The 27170-nt window shown below is 42.5% G+C and overlaps 1 protein-coding gene across 1 annotated transcript in view; it reads right to left on the reverse strand.

Moving 5' to 3' along the window:
• CSMD3 (CUB and Sushi multiple domains 3) overlaps positions 1-27170 on the reverse strand; it is a 2093798-nt gene that overhangs the window by 727951 nt on the left and 1338677 nt on the right. Inside the window, exons 21-22 of the mRNA XM_069731799.1 lie at positions 12287-12502; positions 11747-11935 (exon numbers count right to left, since the gene is read on the reverse strand). Coding sequence (XP_069587900.1) covers positions 11747-11935; positions 12287-12502 — 405 coding nt within the window. The remainder of the gene's footprint in view (positions 1-11746; positions 11936-12286; positions 12503-27170) is intronic.

Here is a 27170-nt window from a genome sequence, read left to right on the forward strand (position 1 = left end):
TGTCGAGGTAGAAAAAAACCTGGTGACAGATTACATTTAAGTCAATCAGACTACTGTCAGTCACCAACAACATGTAGAAGTCTTACAATTAGTGAAGAATTAAAATACATTTTCACTGGTTCATTAAAATCTATATTAAAAATTCTTTTGGATCCAAACTGACCATTTGTTGGGGCTTTAAGTCATTAATTTGTCTTGACTTTCTTTGTTTGGACTTTGGAATATTGCAGCAAATTTACCAAAATGGGAAAATAACTTTTGATGAATCAATGCAGATGTAAAAAAAATATATATTTATGTTTTGACTCATTTGCTTTTCTTCAACTTTTTTGCAGTAAAGAAAAAATGATTAAGCTTTAAAATGTTTCATATTTTCAACTACATAAAAAACAACAAAATAAAACAAACAAAAAAAGAACAGATTCCATGGGAATACAATTGTGCAAAAATGTAGTAACATTTTGAAGATTCACAAATTAAAAACTAAAATATCTGGAAAACCAAAACCATGATCATAGTGATGAAGAAAAAAAATAAGGTTGAAACGAAGTAACACTATATTGCCACAAGTTATATTTGGTGAGCTTTTGATGTTTTAGATTTTAAGATTATTTCTTCACCTAGGTAAATTAAGGTTACCGTATTTTTTGGACTACAAAACACACTTTTTCCACAAAAAAATTGTGAGGAAAATGGGGGTGTGTCTTTTAGTTTGAACGTAGGCTTACCGGTTGGTTGTGGCAGTGGTGTGGTGTGGTGGAGGCAGAGGTGCAGCGATTCGGAAATGCAGGTGGTACAGCTTGCACCTGAGCAGGGTCCCTTCCTCACGTGAGGTGATGCTGAGGCCCGGTGTCCAAGGAGAGAAGAGCCGGGTGAATAATTTGGTTTCTCAGTGTCATCGGCCATCTTCCTGAGGCCGCGCGTGTGCAGATTGAGTCCTCTGCTTCCCGGTGCTTCAGGAAAATGGCCATGGAAGGCCGCACATGAGCAGATTGAGATCGTGGTGGCCATTTTCCTGAAGCCAAGTTAGCAGAATGAGATCTTTGCTTAAGGAAAATGGCCACCGTGATCTCCATCTGTGCATGCGCTGCCTCCCACGGCCATTTTCCTGAAGCCGCAGAAAGCAAAGTACTCAATCTGCACATGCGCGGCCTCAGGAAGATGGCCATCGCCACTTAGAAACCCATGATTAACCCAGCTCTGCTTCTTGCCTTGGATATCGGGCTGCGGCATCACCTCACCTGAGGAAGGGATCCTGCTCAGGTGCATGCCATAGCACCCACTGCACCTCAGCATCACCGCACCTCTGCCGCTGCCACATCACTGCCGCAACCCCCCCGAGAACACCAGGCCGCGGCATCGCCCACCTTAGCAGGAAGGGACCCTGCTAAGGTGCTCTCCCCACAGCCCGCACCGAACATCAGCACCGCCGACACCAGACCAGACTTATCCTGAGGAAGGGATCATGCCTCCTGTGACCCTGCCGTACCACCGCCTGTCCTCAGGTAAGGTACCTTAAATTCAGACAATAGATGGACCCTAATCTTATAAAAATCTTTTTTTTCTGCTATTTTCACGCCAAAATTTGGGTTGCATCTTATGGTCAGGTGCGTCCTATAATCCAAAAAATACGGTACTTGCATTTTTGTCATTGCTTTGGAATGGGCTTTTTTTTCATGCATTCCTATCTGGTTTCTGAAGCTGCATCTTTTGTCTCCTGCTAGTATGTCATCTCTTAAATACATTGTGTTTGATACTTCCTGGCATTTGGCTTTGACAGAATTTTATTACATGCATTTATATCAGCAAATTACATGTGAAAACGTAGTAAAAATGCAAGTGCTTTTTTTCACCTGTGAATTTTCCACATCTAAAGCAATTCTATGGGAAAAATCTGCACATGTTTCGGATTTCCAACATGCATGGCATGTCAGTTTATGCAGCAGAATAAAGCACAGTGGGTATGAGATTTCAATAAATCCCATCCATTTTGCTGGAACTGTAAGACACTATGTTTTTTTTCACAGCAAAACTATGCAGAGTCAAAACCTCTCCAAAAACTTATGGTAGGAACTTAAAAAGGTTTACTCTAAAAAAATTAAAAATGCTTAAATAAAAAAAGTAGAAATCTGTTTTTACTCCAGAAAAATTGTGCAAAAAATTATGAATATTGGCCTTAGGGTTGTCCAGAACTCTATAAATTAGTTTTAAGCAAATTTGACTAAGCTTCAATTCCAAAATCAGTCTGATGAAGAGAGGTTCTGTTTCTGTGGGTGGGGGACTATAAATGTACAATAATATATATTTTTTCTTTTAGAACATCAAGCCAAATGACAAACCTTGCTAAGCAGAGGTTATGAATATAATGGGTGAGGAGTTTCAGAGTTCTTTGAAAGTTTTTCAAAGTTCTCGTTTTTTGACATTTTCCTCACACCACAGTTGGGCAGCAATGATTATTTGAAAGCGTTGATCAACCATAGGTACATAATGCCTCCAGCTCAGCTTTACTTGATGTCACAGCTTCTGAGGTTGTTGAGGACATTAACTTTCTATTTCCAATGCTCCCATTTAGGATGAGAACTTTTCTCGGAGATGACTTGCCTGTGGGAGAGTTCCGTAAAGTGATATTTTAAAACAAATGAGGACCGTGATGTATGATGAAAATTGTAATTCTACAGATAGTAGCTGGTATTTCCTGCAATTTTTCAGTAAGTGTGTGCAAGCGGAAACCAAATTTAGGTTTTATTGTAAAATCAGAAGTATTAGGCACCAATTCAGTCCAGTCTGGTCTTATCATAAAGGTGACAGATTACATTTAAAGAAAAGTTATGGATTATTTCACTATTAAGGTCCATTATGTTAAATTAAATAATATCATTTCATATTAAATCATAATACATCATACTATTTATACAATTGAGGATTATTGGTTTTGTCCTGTGCAAGAAAACAAAGAGGAATAGTTTTTCTTTTAAAGGAAAACTGTCAATGGATTTCTGCTTAACAGTCTGACAGTAGCACAAAATAGTGTTAGAGATCCTTATTCCAGTGTTGAGTCCCTTCCTGGGCTTCTTACAATAACATAGTAACATAGTAACATAGTTAGTAAGGCCGAAAAAAGACATTTGTCCATCCAGTTCAGCCTATATTCCATCATAATAAATACCCGGATCTACGTCCTTCTACAGAACCTAATAATTGTATGATACAATATTGTTCTGCTCCAGGAAGACATCCAGGCCTCTCTTGAACCCCTCGACTGAGTTCGCCATCACCACCTCCTCAGGCAAGCAATTCCAGATTCTCACTGCCCTAACAGTAAAGAATCCTCTTCTATGTTGGTGGAAAAACCTTCTCTTCTCCAGACGCAAAGAATGCCCCCTTGTGCCCGTCACCTTCCTTGGTATAAACAGATCCTCAGCGAGATATTTGTATTGTCCCCTTATATACTTATACATGGTTATTAGATCGCCCCTCAGTCGTCTTTTTTCTAGACTAAATAATCCTAATTTCGCTAATCTATCTGGGTATTGTAGTTCTCCCATCCCCTTTATTAATTTTGTTGCCCTCCTTTGTACTCTCTCTAGTTCCATTATATCCTTCCTGAGCACCGGTGCCCAAAACTGGACACAGTACTCCATGTGCGGTCTAACTAGGGATTTGTACAGAGGCAGTATAATGCTCTCATCATGTGTATCCAGACCTCTTTTAATGCACCCCATGATCCTGTTGTCCTTGGCAGCTGCTGCCTGGCACTGGCTGCTCCAGGTAAGTTTATCATTAACTAGGATCCCCAAGTCCTTCTCCCTGTCAGATTTACCCAGTGGTTTCCCGTTCAGTGTGTAATGGTGATATTGATTCCCTCTTCCCATGTGTATAACCTTACATTTATCATTGTTAAACCTCATCTGCCACCTTTCAGCCCAAGTTTCCAACTTATCCAGATCCATCTGTAGCAGAATACTATCTTCTCTTGTATTAACTGCTTTACATAGTTTTGTATCATCTGCAAATATCGATATTTTACTGTGTAAACCTTCTACCAGATCATTAATGAATATGTTGAAGAGAACAGGTCCCAATACTGACCCCTGCGGTACCCCACTGGTTACAGCGACCCAGTTAGAGACTATACCATTTATAACCACCCTCTGCTTTCTATCACTAAGCCAGTTACTAACCCATTTACACACATTTTCTCCCAGACCAAGCATTCTCATTTTGTGTACCAACCTCTTGTGCGGCATGGTATCAAACGCTTTGGAAAAATCGAGATATACCACGTCCAATGACTCACTGTGGTCCAGCCTATAGCTTACCTCTTCATAAAAACTGATTAGATTGGTTTGACAGGAGCGATTTCTCATAAACCCATGCTGATATGGAGTTAAACAGTTATTCTCATTGAGATAATCCAGAATAACATCCCTCAGAAACCCTTCAAATATTTTACCAACAATAGAGGTTAGACTTACTGGCCTATAATTTCCAGGTTCACTTTTAGAGCCCTTTTTGAATATTGGCACCACATTTGCTATGCGCCAGTCCTACGGAACAGACCCTGTCGCTATAGAGTCACTAAAAATAAGAAATAATGGTTTATCTATTACATTACTTAGTTCTCTTAGTACTCGTGGGTGTATGCCATCCGGACCCGGAGATTTATCTATTTTAATCTTATTTAGCCGGTTTCGCACCTCTTCTTGGGTTAGATTGGTGACCCTTAGTATAGGGTTTTCATTGTTTCTTGGGATTTCACCTAGCATTTCATTTTCCACCGTGAATACCGTGGAGAAGAAGGTGTTTAATATGTTAGCTTTTTCCTCGTCATCTACAACCATTCTTTCCTCACTATTTTTTAAGGGGCCTACATTTTCAGTTTTTATTCTTTTACTATTGATATAGTTGAAGAACAGTTTGGGATTAGTTTTACTCTCCTTAGCAATGTGCTTCTCTGTTTCCTTTTTGGCAGCTTTAATTAGTTTTTTAGATAAAGTATTTTTCTCCCTATAGTTTTTTAGAGCTTCAATGGTGCCATCCTGCTTTAGTAGTGCAAATGCTTTCTTTTTACTGTTAATTGCCTGTCTTACTTCTTTGTTTAGCCACATTGGGTTTTTCCTATTTCTAGTCCTTTTATTCCCACAAGGTATAAACTGCTTACACTGCCTATTTAGGATGTTCTTAAACATTTCCCATTTATTATCTGTATTCTCATTTCTGAGGATATTGTCCCAGTCTACCAGATTAAGGGCATCTCTAAGCTGTTCAAACTTTGCCTTCCTAAAGTTCAATGTTTTTGTGACTCCCTGACAAGTCCCCCTAGTGAAAGACAGGTGAAACTGCACAATATTGTGGTCGCTATTTCCTAAATGCCCAACCACCTGCAGATTTGTTATTCTGTCAGGTCTATTAGATAGTATTAGGTCTAAAAGTGCTGCTCCTCTGGTTGGATTCTGCACCAATTGTGAAAGATAATTTTTCTTGGTTATTAGCAGTAGTTTTAATTAATCACTGATTTGTTTGCTGCAGCTCTGCTAGTCCTCTCTTTGATGAGCTCAAGTTAACTCCACCCACACCAATGATTGACAGCTTTCTCCCTACACTGTACTTTGGTAGCTGCCAAACAATGATTGGCCAAGGACTAGTGTTGAGCGATATCTTCCGATATTTGAAAGTATCGGTATCGGATGGTATCAGCCGATACCGGCAAAATATCGGATCTCGTCGATACCGATACCCGGTACCAATACAAGTCAATGGGACACAAATATCGGAATGTATCCTCGATGGTTCCCAGGGTCTGAAGGAGAGGAAACTCTCCTTCAGGTCCTGGGATCCATATTAATGTAAAAAATAAAGAATAAAAATAAAAAATATGGCTATGCTCACCCCTCCGAAGGACCCCGGCTGTCACCGCTGCGAGCATCTGCCTCCGTTCCTGAGAATTGCAGATAGTGAAGGACCTTCGATGATGTCGCACCTGACCACTCACGTGACCGCTCACCTGACCGCGACATCATCGAAGGTCCTTCACTCACTACATTCTCAGGAATGGAGGTGGACGCTTGCAGCGGTGACAGCCAGGGTTCTTCGGAGGGGTGAGTATAGCCATATTTTTTATTTTTATTCTTTCTTTTTTACATTAATATGGATTCCAGGGCCTGAAGGAGAGTTTCCTCTCCTCCAGACCCTTGGAACCATACGCACCGCACACTGCGATACCGATTTCCGATATCACAAAAATATCGGAACTCGGTATCGGAATTCCGATACAGCAAGTATTGGCGATACCCGATACTTGCAGTATCGGAATGCTCAACACTACCCAGGACAGCTAGAGCTTATGAAAGATGAAATTACATTGCATGAATTTTTCACCAAGAGGACTCTCAGGGCGGTAGCAGAGAAAGTCATTTTTCTGACTTTTGCAGTATATATACGGCACACGTTGTGAAATGGTTATTAGGTTATTTCTATCTTTAAAACTCATTTTTTTCTTATCAGTGTCGCTCACACGTTCAGTATTTGGTCACCATTTTTGAAAGCCCAAATCAGGAGTGGAACAATCAGAGGAAAAAATTTAAGAGAAACATGACACCACTTCTGCGTTTTTCCCCCACTCTTGGTTTTGCCTTAAAAATACTGATGTAAAATACTGACCAAGTACTGAACATGTGAAAGTGTGAACATGTTTAGTGCCCGCTTACACAAGTATATAACTTGGACAAGTGCTATCCAATATTTTATTAGACAGCAGTCAAACAAATGCTGAACTATGAGGTAGTGAAGAACTGCATTCATTTCTCAAGTCTGACTTAGTATGAGAAAAAAATGCCTGCAAATGGCTCCTCAAATCAAATCAAGCACACCCATACAAGTCTATGTCATCTAAGTGCAGTCTCATTTACAAGAACAGAGACAGTGGAGAAGATGGATAAATGAAATGGATATTCCCATCTCCAATATCCTATCCCAAATATGTAGTAGGTGTAATGATAACAATAGTAGCAAATACCTCCAATTAGAAATGTAGTATAGTTCTTCTGATTTGCTATGTCACTTACCCCATGTATGGAGCATTTCAGTAGCTTAAGTATCCATGGTTGTGACCACCTATACAGTATATCATAATATAGAATCATATCATAGAATGTTAGAGATGGAGGGGACCTCCAGAATTATTGTGCAAAGCCCTTGCTAAATGAAGGATTCACTAAACCATCTCAGACAGATGTCTGTCCAGCCTCCGTTTGAATACTTTCATTGAAGGAGAACTCACCTACTCTCATGGCAGCCTGTTCCTCTCGTTGATCACCGTCACTGTAAAAAGATTTCTAATATCTAATCTGTATCTTCTCCCTTTCAGTTTCATTTCATTGCTTTTCGTGTTTTCATGTGCAAATGAGAATAAGGATTCTTCCTCTACACTATGATATCCCTCCAGATTTTGGCAGACAGCTATTAAGTCTCTATTAGAAAGCACGGCACTTGATAGATGTAGAGATTGGAGGTGCTCAAGTAGGGTGTCCACCCCGTCGAATAAAGCTATTAAGTCTCATCTTAGCCTTCTTTTTTGCTAGCTAAACATTCCTAGGTCCTTCAACCGTTCCTAATAGGACATACTTAGCGGTCGCTCACCATCTTATTATCTCTAATCTGAACTTGCTACAGTTTTGCAATGTTTTTTTTTTAAATGTAGTGTTCAAAACTGGACACAGTATTCCAGATGAGGTCTGAACAAGGAGGAGTAGAGGGGGTTAATTGCTGCACGTGATCTAGATTTTATACTTCTCTTAATATATCCTAGAACTGTGTTTGCCTTTTTTGCTGCTGCATCACATTGTTGACTCATGTTAAGTCTATGATCTATTACTATACCGAAGTCTTTTTCACACCTGCTGCTGCTTAATTCTATTTCTCCCATTCCGTAGATGTAATTTTCATTTTTTCTTGCCCAGATGTAGAATCTTGCATTTCTACCTGTTAAACACCATTTTATTAGTTGCTGCCCATTGTTCAATCTTATCTAGATCCTTATGAATCATTTCTCTGTCTTCTCTAGTGTTAGCTATTCCTCATGGCTTTGCATCATCTACAAATTGATTTTAGTTACCTTATCTATATCATTTATAAAAATGCTGAACAATACTGGTACAGAGACAGAGCCTTGTGGTACCCCACTTGAAACAATCTTACAATTGGATTTTCAACCATTTATTACCACTCTTTGAGTACAATCAATGAGCCAGTTATGAGTACACCTAACCATAGCTTTGTCAAACCCATACTTAGTAATTCTTTTCAATAAGGATAGTATGAGATACTTTATCAAATACTTTGCTGAAGTCAAGATATACTATATCTACCGAATTTCCCTTATCCACCCAGTCAGTGATTATTACTGTAGATTAGTCTGGCATGGCACTTCTTTGCTACAAAACCATGCTGGCTCTGGTTAATTACTGCATTCATATCCAAGAATTTACATATATGCTGTTTAATAATTTGTTCAAAGACCTTTCCTGGTTTAGAAGTAAGGCTCCCGATCTTCTCTCTTCTCCAATCTTCTGGGACTTCTCCTGTTCTCTACGATTTTTCAAAGATTCTGGCTAGTAGTTCTGAAATTTCTCCTGCCATCTCTTTCTGTACCCTAGGATGTAATTCATCTGAACCACATGACTTAAATTAATTTAAATTAGCTAAGTTCCTTCACCATCTCTCTGTTTATGGATAGTGTGGATTATTTTATTCCTTCAATGGCACTGTAGAGATCAGTTGATATCACAATTACCTTCTTAGAGAATACAGATGTAAAATAGAAATTTAAAAGTTTCATCCTCTCAACTTCATTTTTAACCATTTCACCCTTTTTATCCTATAAAAATCTTTTAGCATCTTTGACTTTTCTTTGACAGCAAAATCCATTTTTTACTGCTTTTGGTCTGTCTTGCAAGCCTCACTTTTTTACTAGCTTTAGCTCTTCTAAATCTTGCCCTGCATTCCCTGCAAACAGCATTATATTCTTCTTTAGATATGCCGCTTCTTTCCATGTAATATATATTTCTTTTTTTCTATTTTAACAAGTGATTAAGTTTTGTGTTCATTCATCATTTTTTCTTTAAGTGCTTCAAATTCTTCCTTCTTTTTTGGATTATTAATGATTGTGCAGTGAGAATTTAATTTAGCAAAATCTCTCATCCTTCTTGGACATTTCTGTCCTTTAGAACATACAGCCATTGGACATTTCCTATTCTGAGTCCATTAAAATCTGCCTTTCTGAAGTCCAACCATAAAGTCTGAGCCCTCTGGTCTTCCTCCTCTTGTAATCCAAAATTTGAGGATAACATGATGGCTGCCTTCTAAATGCCCAAATATTGTCAAACAAACTGGCATCCTCTGCAGGTGTTGCGGCTGGCTATCGCCACAAAACATGCAGCAGCAGGGACTCCAATATATTATCCAAGCATGCCTAAGATACTCGAATAATACCCAAGCATGCTTGGATAACAAGTTATCTGAGCATGTTTGCTCATCACTAGTCATAACCATGGATATCTAAGCTTCTGCAATGCCCTGCACATGGGATAAGCCACATAGTGTATCAGAAGAACTATACCACATTTCTATTTTTTGGTATTTGTTAATAGTATTATTATTATGCCTACTACATATCGGCATATGATATTGGAGATGGAAATACCCTTTTAAGTTCCTCATCATCTCCACACGAGTGATACGATTCTCTTAGAAGAGGGAATTGGATCTCAATAAAATGACTCCATGTGGCATTACCATACGGTAATTGATCCAATTCTCTAGCAGAAAAAATATACGATTGCATTACCCTGCCCTTATAGTTGGGCTCTGTTCGCCAAAAAATTTATGATTGTGTGACCCAGGCCTTATAATTGGGCTCTGCTTGTAAAATATGACTAATTTTCTTCTGTAATGTTCATAATGGTCATAACTTGTTGCCTATGAGATCAACTACTGCTGATTTACTTACTTAGGACTGCGACAGGGTCAGTTGCCGAGTGTCAGTGGAGTTGTGTGCTCCTGAAAAGCTTCTATGACACAAACCTTTTAAAGCTAACTGTGCACATTATATTATGGTTGGGCAAATGCCTAGTTTTCAATTTGTGCATTATCCATATATTCTCCAATGGTTTGTGTTGGGGAAAGAAGAATCAAGCAGTTTGATTTAAACAAATCCAATTATTTTGTTCTAAGTTGAGAAAAGCTACCACCGGAAGTGTCTAGCAAAGATTTTATCCACTCTTTTCATACACATGGCAGAAATCTAAACTGCATATCCAACTTAAACCTAATTTTGGCCCTTTAAGCTTCGGCCACCACCATCGGGGGCTTATCTACAGCATTCTGTAATGCTGTATTAGCATTCAGGTTACATCGGGGGCTTATCTACAGCATTATAAAATGCTGTAGATAAGCCCCCGATGTAACCTGAAAGATAAGAAAAGCAAGTTAGCTTATACTCACCTGAGAGGGCGGTCCGCGTCCGGTCCTTCCCATCTTCATTCGATGTTGTCCTCTTCTTTGCTGCTGTCGCGGCTCCCGCACAGGCGTAATTCTCTGCCCTGTTGAGGGCAGAGCAAAGTACTGCAGTGCGCAGGTGCCGGGAAAGGTCCGAGAGGCCTGCCGCCTGTGCACTGCAGTACTTTATTCTTCCCTCAACATGGCAATTCAGTATGCCTGCACAGGAGCTGCAACAGAAGCAAAGAGGATGACGACATCTTATTAAGATGGGAGGCGCCGGACCCAGACCTACGACACCCAGCGGACCGGACCGCACCGGACTGCCCCCCCAAGTGAGCATAATCTAACTTGTTTTTCTAATCTTTCAGGTTACATCGGGGGCCTTTTCTACAGCATTACAGAATGCCGCAGCTTATAGAGTTAAAATTAGATGACAGATTCTCTTGAAAGTGTATCTGTAGTCTCAACTGACTTTTTAGTATAAGATGTTAGATCTGATATAACACAATTCCTGGCCATAATATGATTTGCAGCATTCATAAATGATTCCTGCTATTCTATTATGTAGCCTTCCAGAGTGTAGCTGTGAATCCAGCACTGAGATAAAATAAAGTTATTAGTAAGCAGCTGTATCATCTTTCTGACTCTCTCACTGCCCTCATGCTTCATTCTCCCTTTCTTCTCCATAAATGTCAATGAGCAGTTGTAATCTGATTTCTCAGTGAGCTGACAGTTTGTATTTCGCCAATATGGATTTTAGCAGTTTTTCAGAGCAAATAATGGCAGGGGATATTAAAGAAAATGTTTCAAAAGAAGAAGAAAGTAGCATATTTTGCTCAAGCAAAATTTGACTCATGCAGGAAAAATAGACTTTCTGGTTCTACACAGATCTAAGAAGAATTTAGCTAGTCATTTTCTAATTATGTGATGTTATAGGCCTAATGGTAAAGAGAAGCATTAACTGGGTGGAAAGGAAAAAATAGCAATTGTAAGTACACAGTGCTATAAATCATGATGACTGCAATATATTAAGAGGGTAAAAATTTGCTGGGAATGCATCTTTAAGCGAACCATTCTAGCACAAAGTGATTGGCCAGAGCATGCTATATGTAAAGAAAAACAGTCTAAAAAAATTCATGCAACTGAAAATTCTTCAAAAATTAATGTTAGCTTAACATTACAACTGTATTCAGCAAAATCCTTAATAGTGACTACACATACAAGCAAATGAAAGCAGCTGACCACGTACCCACACACCTTGGCAGAGGTGCACTCCACACACGACGTCCACCGCCAAGACATATAATTTCCGAAATTCCTTCCAGACGATACCCAGATGAACAGGTGAATGTAATCAGGTCACCTACTGCAAAATTATTCCCCTGTCGCCTTCCATACAGTGGAATTCCTGGATCCTCACAAGGTTCAAGACTGTATTCTTTAATGAAAATTAAAAAAAAAATCAAAAAGTAAATATAATGTACTATTCTTCTCTAAATATAAAAAAATCCCATTTTATACAGATGTTGATATATTATATATTATGCTACAAAAGTATATCTAGTGCGAAAATAGTATTTTTTTAATTGAAGATATTCAGACATTTTCATGCAACCGCTCATAGAAGACTCTTTACCACATTGAGGTTGCTTTTTCATGACTGATTAAACTACCTGATAGACACTACAAATATGATCATATTTCTATAAAACGTTATTATATTTCTTTTTCAAACATTGTACAATATGTCCATCCGATAATAAATGTTGAATTGACTTCACATCCTTACCGGAAAAGGTAATGTTGAATCCTTCATATGATATTGAAAAATCAGAAATAAAACGTAACTGAGCTCTGAAATTTCCATAGAGACCTGCATTAATTGCTGCAGGGAGCTCGGAGCCAGTGAGTCGTGCCAGTGGCTGAGTAAAACTGCCATTTTCAGTGATTAGCAAGTAGTCATGAAGATCTTCCAGATGAAAGGTGTGAAAGGTGAACTGTACGCCTAAAAAAGTAAAATAGATTTAGAGATGCTGATCAATCTGTTACAAAAATCTCAAAATCACATAACATAACACAATATGGTATTATACAGTATTATACATATAGAATATATAATGAATTTAAATATGCAGAAAACACAGGAACTAAGAAATAAATGACTATGTTATAGTCATCAATATCAAAGTGGTGGAAACCTATTAAAATCAAGACAGCTCAAAACAAATGAGCATTAGGGCAGGTGCAGACAACTGTGTTTTCAGTCTGAATCCGATCCCACGAAAACATGACCAATGTTATTATATGGGGCAGTCCAATTTTTTTCTCGGACAGAGATAAACTCTCACTGTGCTAGCTGGAATGTCACTGAGGTCACGGCAGCTCAGCCCGGCTGGGAACGAAGCCTCAGTGACTGGAGGTAACCTCGATCACATCACCGCCAGTCACTGGGGCTGCACTCACAGCAGTTAAGTCACCAGTTGTGTATTTTGGCACTGTCCAGGATGAATACTATTTCTCCCCCAGAAATGGATTATGGCATGAGACAGAACGATGGAGAGGTTAGGGCTATTGTTTTTTATTTTAGTTTTATTACAGTAGAACGAGGGCTTTGGTGGAATAGGCGTTAGGAATATAACTGTGTTTGTTATTTTTAAATAAAATGGAAAACTGTGTTTAGTCATTTCTAATCTAAGACTTTATTCTTGCTGTGTCTTTATTTACAATACAACTATAGGACTAGTAATGGATCGGTGTCTTATAGATGCCTCTCCATCTTGGGCTTGATGTCACCGGACAATACAAAGGTGACATCAACCGCACAAATATTAACCCCACTTGCCACCGCTACAGGGCAAGTGGGAAGAACAGGGCAAAGTGCCAGAATTGGCACATCTAACAGATGTGCCTTTTCTGGGCAGCTGGGGTCTGCTATTTTTAGGCTGGGGGAATATCTATGACCCCTAACCAGCCTTAGAATACCAGACCCAGCTGTCTGCTTTAGCAAGGCTGGTTGTCAGAAATGGGAGGGACCCCATGCAGTTTCTTTAAATGTATTTAAATAATTAAAAAATATGATACGGAGACCCCTCTATTCTTGATAACTAGCCTTGCTGGTAGAGTTGAGCGACCTTGACCTTTTTAGAGTCGAGCCGGGTTTCGCGAAACCCGACTATCTCAAAAGTCGGGTCGAGTGAAATCGGCCGATTATGACGTAAAGTCGGGATCGACCGAAACACGAAACCCAATGCAAGTCAATGGGGCAGCATAGTCGGCAGTGAGTGGGGGCCAGGAAAACACCTAGAGTGCCCATTTTAATGTCAAAACCATCCATTCTTCTTAATGAAGCTTGTCAAGCGTAATTTACCTTATAATAATTGGAAGGCATTTGAAATTGGGGGTCATTTGGCTAAAGTTGTGGTGGGTAGGGCTGGTTCAAGTAATTAGTGGGCCCAGGAAATCTGGACCACGTCACGGCAGTGGAGCAGGGAGAGGTAAGTATTTCAACTTTGCAAGTGCTGTGAACCTGAGCAAGCAGGGGGGGCCCACTCGTTGGCATTGGCACTGGCACAGGGCCCCTCAAAGTACAGCGGTGTGTTTGCACGGCGGGGGCGCCTCCCACCGGCAGCAACACTTTTGCGTACCATGAGAGGCCCTGTGCCAGTGATGTCGCCAACTAGTATTCCTCCCCCCACCTGATGAAGGAACCTGCACTTTCATCTGCACCTTCCTGTTTGTCCCCGTGTAAGGTGGTATGGTATGCGGGAAGGGGGACCTGACTTTCAGCAGGGTCACAATCTTGCAGTGTAGCGTGCACGGGAAATGTTGCATTATGGGTCAATGTACCAGCAGACTCATCTATCACTGGCTGGGCAATGGGCAGGATGAGGAGGAAACACAGATATAGGCCCAAAGAATAAAGTGGGCTAAATGCAGTTCAAAATTGGTAACACAGGACTAATCAGGGGGCATTGCAGTGGAGGACAACTGGAATGAGAGGCTGACACAGAGAGTAGGCCCAAATCAGTAAGTAGTCGAAATGCAGTTCAAAATTGGCAACAGTAGTAAACAGGCGGCACAGTTTTGTTCAGTGGAGGAGAACAGCAAGGAGTGGCAGACACCGATAGTAGGCCCCAACCCAACTAGTAGGCCAAATGCAGTCTAACATTAACAACTGCTTAACGAGCGCCTGAAAACGGAATTTCAGGACAGGAAACCAGGAGAACAGCAAGGAGCGGCAGACACCGATAGTAGGCCCCAAACCAACTAGTACGCCAAATGCAGTTGTTCCGTTTAACCACAATTTAATGAGAGCCTGAAGATAGAAGTTCAGGAAAGGCAACCTGGAGAACACCTTGGAGTGGAACACACCATCTCTCTACACCCCATACCCAATTTGTAGGTCTAATGCAGCGTAGTTTCCAACAACTACTAAACGAGAGCATGATGATCGAAGCATTGGCGAGGAAACCTGGGGAACACCTTGGAGTGGAACACACCATCTCTCTACACCCCATACCCAATTTGTAGGCCTAATGCAGCGTAGTTTCCAACAACTACTAAACGAGAGCCGGAAGATCGAAGCTCAGGAAAGGCAACCTGGAGAACACCTTGGAGTGGAACACACCATCTATCTACACCCCATACCCAATTTGTAGGCCCAATGCAGCGTAGTTTCCAACAACTACTAAACGAGAGCCGGAAGATCGAAGCAATGGAGAGGAAACCTGGGGAACACCTTGGAGTGTAACACACCATCTCTCTACACCCCATACCCAATTTGTAGGCCTAATGCAGCGTAGTTTCCAACAACTACTAAACGAGAGCCGGAAGATCGAAGCAATGGAGAGGAAACCTGGGGAACACCTTGGAGTGTAACACACCATCTCTCTACACCCCATACCCAATTTGTAGGCCTAATGCAGCGTAGTTTCCAACAACTACTAAACGAGAGCCGGAAGATCGAAGCAATGGAGAGGAAACCTGGGGAACACCTTGGAGTGTAACACACCATCTCTCTACACCCCATACCCAATTTGTAGGCCTAATGCAGCGTAGTTTCCAACATCTACTAAACGAGAGCCGGAAGATCGAAGCAATGGAGAGGAAACCTGGGGAACACCTTGGAGTGTAACACACCATCTCTCTACACCCCATACCCAATTTGTAGGCCTAATGCAGCGTAGTTTCCAACAACTACTAAACGAGAGCATGAAGATCGAAGCAATGGAGAGGAAACCTGGGGAACACCTTGGAGTGGAACACACCATCTCTCTACACCCCATACCCAATTTGTAGGCCTAATGCAGCGTAGTTTCCAACAACTACTAAACGAGAGCATGATGATCGAAGCATTGGCGAGGAAACCTGGGGAACACCTTGGAGTGGAACACACCATCTCTCTACAGTGGAACACACCATCTCTCTACACCCCATACCCAATTTGTAGGCCTAATGCAGCGTAGTTTCCAACAACTACTAAACGAGAGCATGAAGATCGAAGCTCAGGAAAGGCAACCTGGGGAACACCTTGGAGTGGAACACACCATCTCTCTACACCCCATACCCAATTTGTACGCCCAATGCAGCGTAGTTTCCAACAACTACTAAACGAGAGCCGGAAGATCGAAGCTCAGGAAAGGCAACCTGGGGAACACCTTGGAGTGTAACAAACCCTCTCCCAACACCACGGAAGGGCTGATTCTTAGGAAGGAAGGCTGTCGGAAAGATGCAGGGCGCGTCCGAGGGTGATTATATTCTTATTAGGTATATACTCACCCTCGGACGCGCCCTGCTTCTTTATTTGTAATGAATGTTTATTTGCAATGTGGTTTTGACTTACTCTATTTTTTTGGTAAATAATGATTTTATTATTTTCATTGTTTTGCATCTTCTTGGCAATAATATAAAGAAGACGCGACAGGACAACACTCGGTGGATGCCATATCTGTGTTTAAAATTGAAAAAACCATTCAGTTAACTACTTGCAGGAGAAAGTTATTGTAGCTGGTGGCCATTTTTAGTACTGTACCAGATTTTTGTTGTATGTGTTTGTTTTTAATGTTAAAATGTCTGCATTTGATATCTCTCCAGTATTTTCTTTTTTATAAGCAAAATACTTATTTTTATATTTTCTGATGTTGGTTCCAGGGGTACACGGGCAGCAGTGGTGTGGTCAGTGGAGGCCTAGTGGAAGGAGTGACCGCAGACAGGCATCGAAGGCCTAAAATAATAACACATGGCTGTAGGCAATTTTAAATTGGTTGCAGGGGTACACGGGCAGCAGTGGTGTGGTCAGTGGAGGCCTAGTGGAAGGAGTGACCGCAGACAGGCATCGAAGGCCTAAAATAATAACACATGGCTGTAAGCAATTTTAAATTGGTTCCAGGGGTACACGGGCAGCAGTGGTGTGGTCAGTGGAGGCCTAGTGGAAGGAGTGACCGCAGACAGGCATCGAAGGCCTAAAATAATAACACATGGCTGTAGGCAATTTTAAATTGGTTCCAGGGGTACACGGGCAGCAGTGGTGTGGTCAGTGGAGGCCTAGTGGAAGGAGTGACCGCAGACAGGCATCGAAGGCCTAAAATAATAACACATGGCTGTAAGCAATTTTAAATTGGTTACAGGGGTACACGGGCAGCAGTGGTGTGGTCAGTGGAGGCCTAGTGGAAGGAGTGACCACAGACAGGCATCGAAGGCCTAACATAACAAAAATGTCAATACAATGGTATTGTCAGTGGCAGGCATTGAAGGATGTCAGCGCATAGACTAAACATTGGTGGAGCTGTGAGATAATTTTGCAAGTGGTAGAGCACTGTTTGAGCTGGGGTGGGGGGAAACTGTCTTGTGGCCGGCGGTACAGGCCCAGGGCCCCTCATATTACAACGGTGTGTCTGACGTTGGGTGCGCACCACCACCGCCAGAGACACTTTATTGTACTAGGAGGGACCCAGTGGCAGTGCCGTCGACCAAAAGCGGGCTCACCCACCTCTTCAGACAAACTGCACTCTCACGGGTGCTGTCGCCAAGTGTCGATACCACGGCCCCGTGTGGGGAGTTTGGCCATTTAGTGAGGTGTAAACATGTCGTATGCTGGACAATCAGGTGCAGAAAATTACGAGATTGGAAAAGGCATTCAGAATAGTCCACAGGCAAAACCTTTTCATAGGAAAGCTAGGTGTCAGCCGGGCAAGGTGGGGCAAAAGATTTCGAAATCCAGTTGTGGTTCATTTTAATGAAGGTTAGATCATCTACATTTTGGGTAGCCAGACGAGTCCTTTTTTCTGTTAGTATTGAACCTGCAGCACTGAATACTCTTTCTGATAGGACACTAGCTGCCGGGCAAGCAAGCTCCTGCAATGCATATTCTGCCAATTCTGGCCAGGTGTCTAATTTTGATGCCCAGTAATCAAATGGGAATGACGGTTGAGGGAGAACATCGATAAGGGATGAAAAATAGTTTGTAACCATACTGGACAAATGTTGTCTCCTGTCACTTTGAATTGATGCTGCAGTACCTGTCCTGTCTGCGGTCATAGCAAAATCACTCCACAACCTGGTCAGAAAACCCCTCTGGCCAACGCCACTTCTGATTTCTGCCCCTCTAACTCCTCTGGTCTGCTGGCCCCTGCAGCTCGTGTGAGAACGATCACGGGCGCTGTGTGCAGGGAATGCCAGAAGCAAACGGTCAACAAGAGTTGATTGTTTGGTTGCTAATATTAGTTCCAAGTTCTCATGTGGCATTATATTTTGCAATTTGCCTTTATAGCGAGGATCAAGGAGGCAGGCCAACCAGTAATCGTCATCATTCATCATTTTAGTTATGCGTGTGTCCCTTTTGAGGATACGTAAGGCATAATCCGCCATGTGGGCCAAAGTTCCAGTTCTCAAATCTGCGGGTTGTGCTTGGTTGAGGGGCAGTTTCAGGCAAATCCACGTCACTTGTGTCCCTCAAAAAACCAGAACCCGGCCTTGCCGCGCCACCAATTTCCAGTGGCCCCGGAAAAGCTTCCTCATTAAAAATATAATCATCCCCATCATCCTCCTCGTCCTCCTCCTCCTCTTCGCCCGCTACCTCGTCCTGTACACTGCCCTGGCCAGACAATGGCTGACTGTCATCAAGGCTTTCCTCTTCCTCAGCTGCAGACGCCTGATCCTTTATGTGCGTCAAACTTTGCATCAGCAGACGCATTAGGGGGATGCTCATGCTTATTATGGCATTGTCTGCACTAACCAGCCGTGTGCATTCCTCAAAACACTGAAGGACTTGACACATGTCTTGCATCTTCGACCACTGCACACCTGACAACTCCATGTCTGCCATCCTACTGCCTGCCCGTGTATGTGTATCCTCCCACAAAAACATAACAGCCCGCCTCTGTTCACACAGTCTCTGAAGCATGTGCAGTGTTGAGTTCCAACTTGTTGCAACGTCTATGATTAGGCGATGCTGGGGAAGGTTCAAAGAACGCTGATAGGTCTGCATACGGCTGGAGTGTACGGGCGAACGGCGGATATGTGAGCAAAGTCCACGCACTTTGAGGAGCAGGTCGGATAACCCCGGATAACTTTTCAGGAAGCACTGCACCACCAGGTTTAAGGTGTGAGCCAGGCAAGGAATGTGTTTCAGTTGGGAAAGGGAGATGGCAGCCATGAAATTCCTTCCGTTATCACTCACTACCTTGCCTGCCTCAAGATCTACAGTGCCCAGCCACGACTGCGTTTCTTTCTGCAAGAACTCGGACAGAACTTCCGCGGTGTGTCTGTTGTCGCCCAAACACTTCATAGCCAATACAGCCTGCTGACGTTTGCCAGTAGCTGCCCCATAATGGGAGACCTGGTGTGCAACAGTGGCAGCTGCGGATGGAGTGGTTGTGCGACTGCGGTCTGTGGACGAGCTCTCGCTTCTGCAGGAGGACGAAGAGGAGGAGGAGGGGGTGCGAACGGCTACAGCCAATTGTTTCCTAGACCGTGGGCTAGGCAGAACTGTCCCAAACTTGCTGTCCCCTGTGGACCCTGCATCCACCACATTTACCCAGTGTGCCGTGATGGACACGTAACGTCCCTGGCCATGCCTACTGGTCCATGCATCTGTTGTCAGGTGCACCTTTGTGCTCACAGATTGCCTGAGTGCATGGACGATGCGCTCTCTAACATGCTGGTGGAGGGCTGGGATGGCTTTTCTGGAAAAAAAGTGTCGACTGGGTAGCTCGTAGCGTGGTACAGCGTAGTCCATCAGGGCTTTGAAAGCTTTGCTTTCAACTAACTGGTAGGGCATCATCTCTAACGAGATTAGTCTAGCTATGTGGGCGTTCAAACCCTGTGTACGCGGATGCGAGGCTAAGTACTTCCTTTTTCTAACCATAGTCTCATGTAGGGTGAGCTGGACTGGAGAGCTGGAGATCGTGGAACTAGCGGGGGTGCCGGTGGACATGGCAGACTGAGAGACGGTGGGAGATGGTATTGTTGCCACCGGTGCCCTAGATGCAGTGTTTCCTACTACGAAACTGGTGATTCCCTGACCCTGACTGCTTTGGCCTGGCAAAGAAACCTGCACAGATACTGCAGGTGGTGCGGAAAATGGTGGCCCTACACTGCCGGAAGGGATGTTGCATTGCTGACTAGCTTCATTGGCCGAGGGTGCTACAACCTTAAGGGACGTTTGGTAGTTAGTCCAGGCTTGCAAATGCATGGTGGTTAAATGTCTATGCATGCAACTTGTATTGAGACTTTTCAGATTCTGTCCTCTGCTTAAGGTAGTTGAACATTTTTGACAGATGACTTTGCGCTGATCAATTGGATGTTGTTTAAAAAAATGCCAGACTGCACTCTTTCTAGCATCGGATACCTTTTCAGGCATTGCAGACTGAGCTTTAACCGGATGGCCATGCTGTCCTCCAACAGGTTTTGGCTTTGCCACGCGTTTTGGGCAAGATACGGGCCCGGCAAATGGAACCTGTTGCGATGTTGATGCCTGCTGCGGCCCCTCCTCCTCCGCTTCAGAACTGCTGCCGCCTGCACCCTGTTCCCCCAATGGCTGCCAATCGGGGTCAAGAACTGGGTCATCTATTACCTCTTCTTGTAGCTCGTGTGCAACTTCGTCTGTGTCACCGTGTCGGTCGGTGGTATAGCGTTCGTGATGGGGCAACATAGTCTCATCAGGGTCTGATTCTTGATCAGCACCCTGCGAGGGCAATGTTGTGGTCTGAGTCAAAGGACCAGCATAGTAGTCTGGCTGTGGTTGTGCATCAGTGCACTCCATGTCAGATTCAACTTGTAATGGGCATGGACTGTTAACTGCTTCACTTTCTAAGCCAGGGACGGTATGTGTAAAGAGCTCCATGGAGTAACCCGTTGTGTCGCCTGCTGCATTCTTCTCTGTTGTTGTTTTTGCTGAAGAGGACAAGGAAGCGACTTGTCCCTGACCGTGAACATCCACTAACGACGCGCTGCCTTGACATTTACCAGTTTCACGAGAGGAGGCAAAAGAGCTAGAGGCTGAGTCAGCAAGATAAGCCAAAACTTGCTCTTGCTGCTCCGGCTTTAAAAGCGGTTTTCCTACTCCCAGAAAAGGGAGCGTTCGAGGCCTTGTGTAGCCAGACGACGAACCTGGCTCCACAGCTCCAGACTTAGGTGCAATATTTTTTTTCCTACGACCAGCTGATGCTCCACCACTACCACTACCCTCATTACCAGCTGACAATGAACGCCCCCGGCCACGACCTCTTCCACCATACTTCCTCATTGTTTTAAAAACGTAAACAAACTAACGGTATTTGTTGCTGTCACACAAATTACACGGTGAGCTATAACTTCAGTATGATTTAGCTACCCCTTTACAGGTGAGTGAGACCACAACGAAAATCAGGCACAATGTTACACACTCTGTTGTTGGTGGCAACAAATGAGAGAGATGCCACACACGCAGGACTGTCACTGAAGCACAAATGTAAATATTAATCTCCCACTGATTTGATTATTTTTTTTTTTTAAGGGAGACTTTAGGAAAAAAAAATAATAGAATAAAATGATTTTTTCAGGAAGAATTTAGAAACCAAATAAAATAAAATGATTTTTTCAGGGAGAATTTAGAAAACAAATAAAACAAAAAAAGGCTTTCTATGGCCCACTGAGTGAGAGATGACGCACACAGGAGTCAGGAGTGGCACACAAGCCCAGAGGCCAATATTTATCTCCCACTGATTGATGTAGTGATTTTTTCAGGTAGATTTTGGAACCCAAATCAAGCTAAAAAAATAATAGGCTTTCTATGGCCCACAATTGGAGAGAGAGAGAGAGATGGCACACCCAGGAGTCAAGACTGGCACACAAGCAGAAAGGGCAATATTAATCTCCCACTGATTTGTTTTTGTTTGTTTTTTTTCAGGGAGACTTTAGGAAAAAAAAAAATAGAATAAAATGATTTTTTCAGGAAGAATTTAGAAACCAAATAAAATAAAATGATTTTTTCAGGGAGAATTTAGAAAACAAATAAAACAAAAAAAGGCTTTCTATGGCCCACTGAGTGAGAGATGACACACACAGGAGTCAGGAGTGGCACACAAGCCCAGAGGCCAATATTTATCTCCCACTTTTTTTTTTTTGTTCCAGGGAAAATTTATAAACCCAATAAAAAAAATAATAAATAGGCTTTCTATGGCCCACTATCTGAGAGACAGAGAGAGATGGCACGCTTAGGACTGGCACACAAGCCCAAAGGCCAATATTAATCTCCCTTTTTTTTTTAGGGGAGAATTTATAAAACCAAAAAAAAATAAATAAATAGGCTTTCTATGGCCCACTATTTGTGAGAGAGATGGCACGCTCAGGACTGGCACACAAGCCCAGAGGCCAATATTAATCTCCCACTTTTTTTTTTTTTTTCCAGGGAAAATTTATAAACCCAATAAAAAAATAAAAAAATAAATAGGCTTTCTATGGCCCACTATCTGAGAGAGAGAGATGGCACGCTTAGGACTGGCACACAAGCCCAAAGGCCAATATTAATCTCCCACTGATTGATTTATTGATTTTTTCAGGTAGAATTTAGAACCCAAATAAAGCAAAAAAAAAAAAAATGGGCTTTCTATGGCCCACTGAGTGAGTGATGATGCACACAGGAGTCAGGAGTGGCACACAAGCCCTGAGGCCAATATTTTTCTCCCACTGATTGATGTAGTGATTTTTTCAGGTAGATTTTAGAACCAAAATCAAGCAAAAAAATAAATATGCTTTCTATGGCCCACTGAGTGAGAGATGACACAGACAGGGATGGCACTCTAGCAGAAATGTCAATCTTAATCTCCCACAAAAAAAAAAAAAAAACAGGGAGTGTCCTTCAATTACTATCTCCCTGCAGTAATCTCAGCCAGGTATGGCAGGCAGCAATAAGGAGTGGACTGATGCACAAATTAAATAAAAAGTGTGTACAAACCAAAAAGTTAGCTGTGCAGAAAGGAAGGAACAAGAGGATTTGTGCTTTGAAAAAAGCAGTTGGTTTGCACAGCGGTGTACACACAGCAATGCAGCTATCAGGGAGCCTTCTAGGGCAGCCCAATGAGCTACAGCGCTGAGGGGGAAAAAAAAAAATGTAGCTTCCACTGTCCCTGCACACCGAAGGTGGTGTTGGGCAGTGGAAATCGCTACAGCACAAGCGGTTTGGTGGTTAATGGACCCTGCCTAACGCTATCCCTGCTTCTGACGAAGCGGCAGCAACCTCTCCCTAAGCTCAGATCAGCAGCAGTAACATGGCGGTCGGCGGGAACTCCCCTTTATAGCCCCTGTGACGCCGCAGACAGCAAGCCAATCACTGCAATGCCCTTCTCTAAGATGTTGGGGACCAGGACCTATGTTATCACGCTGCCCACACTCTGCGTTTACCTTCATTGGCTGAGAAATGGCGCTTTTCGCGTCATTGAAACGCGACTTTGGCGCGAAAGTCGCGTACCGCATGGCTGACCCCGCACAGGGGTCGGATCGGGTTTCATGAAACCCGACTTTGCCAAAAGTCGGCGACTTTTGAAAATGAACGACCCGTTTCGCTCAACCCTACTTGCTGGTCCTTCGATTGTGGTCCTCCAGGTGCTCCATAGCCAGTCACATGAAATATCACATGATCGTGACGTCACACAAGGTCCTGCACCTTGTTGGTTACATGCCAGCTCAAATTCTGCCTGCACGCGGTATTGTCCTACTGCAGGGGCGGCTGTTACCAGCCGGGATGGCGCCCCCACCATCCAGGAATCTATCTTGCTCTGGTAAAGAAGTTATATTGCACTAATCAAGCATGCATAAAAGCACTTTACCTACGGATCGCTAGGACCTTCTCCAATTGGGATCATCATCTCTGCGCTATCTTTTTATGTACAGGTAATTTATTGTCTATTTCTTATGGTGGTATATATATTTTGCCCATGGTATATTTCACTTTATATTTTAATAGGAACCTTTGCATGAACAGGAACTTTTGCTATACTCGGTCTTTTAGCGCAAATATAAACCTTTTATATATATTTATCTAAAACCAGACAAAAAAGTGCGGTATTGTCTTTTTATTGGCAGCAAAGATTCGGGACTCAGTGCAGCGCCTTGGGCTTCGGCCCCCCTCCTCTCTCCTGACTGACACCCTGGCTTCAGCTCCGTCACACCTCCTGACTGCCTGCGGCTCTGCAGCACCTGTGTAACGTATATACTCTCTGTATCTCTTATTTTGTCTCCCACTTGCTCTGATTTAGACATTGGTCGTGCTCACTGTTCATTATTTATGTGTGCAGTTAGCAGACATTACACTATCAATGTTAGATAGGGTTATTTACATTTCATTAGTCCGACGGACTCTCAGGGGGTATGTGTTTGACCGCTTCATGTTAGATTACTGCATTTTGGGGATAGGAGCTTTTGTTTAGTGTTTATGCACTCAGCACCTGCATGTATACCTTCCTGGGTTGTAACTTTTGCCAGATCAGCGGGAGTGTTCAGTTTGGATGGGGGGAGGAGGGGGAGTTCTTACTATCTACAGGGCATTGTTTTCATGTATGTGTCTTTTAAGTGGTTTTATTGTACTGTTTTTCTGTGTGCACTTTTCTAATAAAAGCCATATTTTGTAATTGTTTGGTGATCTCCCTATCAGCGTATTCTTTTCTCTTTGCATATTGGTTCACTGTTTTTGTACGCTGTGGGATCGATCCCATTGTCTATATTTTTATATATTTCTATGGTGCCCTCCATACTATTTATATATATTGGGCTATATATATTTTATATATCACATGTATTATATATATATATATATATATATATATATATATATATATATATATATATATATATATATATATATATATATATATATATACACAGTGGGGCAAAAAAGTATTTAGTCAGTCAGCAATAGTGCAAGTTCCACCACTTAAAAAGATGAGAGGCGTCTGTAATTTACATCATAGGTAGACCTCAACTATGGGAGACAAACTGAGAAAACAAAATCCAGAAAATCACATTGTCTGTTTTTTTAACATTTTATTTGCATATTATGGTGGAAAAAAAGTATTTGGTCAGAAACAAAATTTCATCTCAATACTTTGTAATATATCCTTTGTTGGCAATGACAGAGGTCAAACGTTTTCTGTAAGTCTTCACAAGGTTGCCACACACTGTTGTTGGTATGTTGGCCCATTCCTCCATGCAGATCTCCTCTAGAGCAGTGATGTTTTTGGCTTTTCGCTTGGCAACACGGACTTTCAACTCCCTCCAAAGGTTTTCTATAGGGTTGAGATCTGGAGACTGGCTAGGCCACTCCAGGACCTTGAAATGCTTCTTACGAAGCCACTCCTTCGTTGCCCTGGCGGTGTGCTTTGGATCATTGTCATGTTGAAAGACCCAGCCATGTTTCATCTTCAATGCCCTTGCTGATGGAAGGAGGTTTGCACTCAAAATCTCACGATACATGGCCCCATTCATTCTTTCATGTACCCGGATCAGTCGTCCTGGCCCCTTTGCAGAGAAACAGCCCCAAAGCATGATGTTTCCACCACCATGCTTTACAGTAGGTATGGTGTTTGATGGATGCATCTCAGTATTCTTTTTCCTCCAAACACGACAAGTTGTGTTTCTACCAAACAGTTCCAGTTTGGTTTCATCAGACCATAGGACATTCTCCCAAAACTCCTCTGGATCATCCAAATGCTCTCTAGCAAACTTCAGACGGGCCCGGACATGTACTGGCTTAAGCAGTGGGACACGTCTGGCACTGCAGGATCTGAGTCCATGGTGGCGTAGTGTGTTACTTATGGTAGGCCTTGTTACATTGGTCCCAGCTCTCTGCAGTTCATTCACTAGGTCCCCCCGCGTGGTTCTGGGATTTTTGCTCACCGTTCTTGTGATCATTCTGACCCCACGGGGTGGGATTTTGCGTGGAGCCCCAGATCGAGGGAGATTATCAGTGGTCTTGTATGTCTTCCATTTTCTAATTATTGCTCCCACTATTGATTTCTTCACTCCAAGCTGGTTGGCTATTGCAGATTCAGTCTTCCCAGCCTGGTGCAGGGCTACAATTTTGTTTCTGGTGTCCTTTGACAGCTCTTTGGTCTTCACCATAGTGGAGTTTGGAGTCAGACTGTTTGAGGGTGTGCACAGGTGTCTTTATACTGATAACAAGTTTAAACAGGTGCCATTACTACAGGTAATGAGTGGAGGAAAGAGGAGACTCTTAAAGAAGAAGTTACAGGTCTGTGAGAGCCAGAAATCTGGATTGTTTGTTTCTGACCAAATACTTATTTTCCACCATAATATGCAAATAAATTGTTAAAAAAACAGACAATGTGATTTTCTGGATTTTTTTTTCTCAGTTTGTCTCCCATAGTTGAGGTCTACCTATGATACAAATTACAGACGCCTCTCATCTTTTTAAGTGGTGGAACTTGCACTATTGCTGACTGACTAAATACTTTTTTGCCCCACTGTATATGTATATATATATATATATATATATATATATATATATATATATATACATACATATATATTTATTTATTTATTTGATGGAAGCAGTTGTCCCATCCACTGACACTAGTGACCGGAGGTAAACTTTAAACCTCCAATCACAGCTGAGTGCTCATGCTTTCTTTTGACAGTGTGGGAACCGTGGCTCTCTGACCGGCGGGAATGGTTTCACCACCGATCAGAAGCTGTGTTTTCCGCGCTGTCATGCACAATGGATGTTTGAGCCCCCCATTCAAGTGTATGGGGTCTGGATTTGGGTTCGGGTACTTTTTTGGTATCCAAACCCAAACTTTTTTTAACTGTTCAGCCGAACTCACTGGACACGAACATCCAGGTGTCCGCCCATCTCTACGGAGCAGTCTCATGACTTCCCATAGCTCTGCTCCACAGTTGTCCAAAAATACTCCCACTTTGAGCCCTCCCAGGTTCCCACAAAGCTATTCTCATATCCAAAAAATTGTGTCTGCCACTTTTTCTGTATACCTTTTCTGGTAGAATTTGTTTTATGTTTGGCAGATGTCCACTGTGCGGTAACTACAGGCACTCTGATGTACTGGACCTTTCTAGCCAATTATATTTATGAAGCCCCTCCAAGAGCTTCCCACTGGTTGCTAACCCTTTCTTATCCATAACCCTAATCCTAATCTAGGAACTTTCCAATATTTATGGACACA

Source organism: Ranitomeya imitator, chromosome 6 (genome assembly GCF_032444005.1).
Source record: "Ranitomeya imitator isolate aRanImi1 chromosome 6, aRanImi1.pri, whole genome shotgun sequence".
NCBI lineage: Eukaryota > Metazoa > Chordata > Amphibia > Anura > Dendrobatidae > Ranitomeya > Ranitomeya imitator.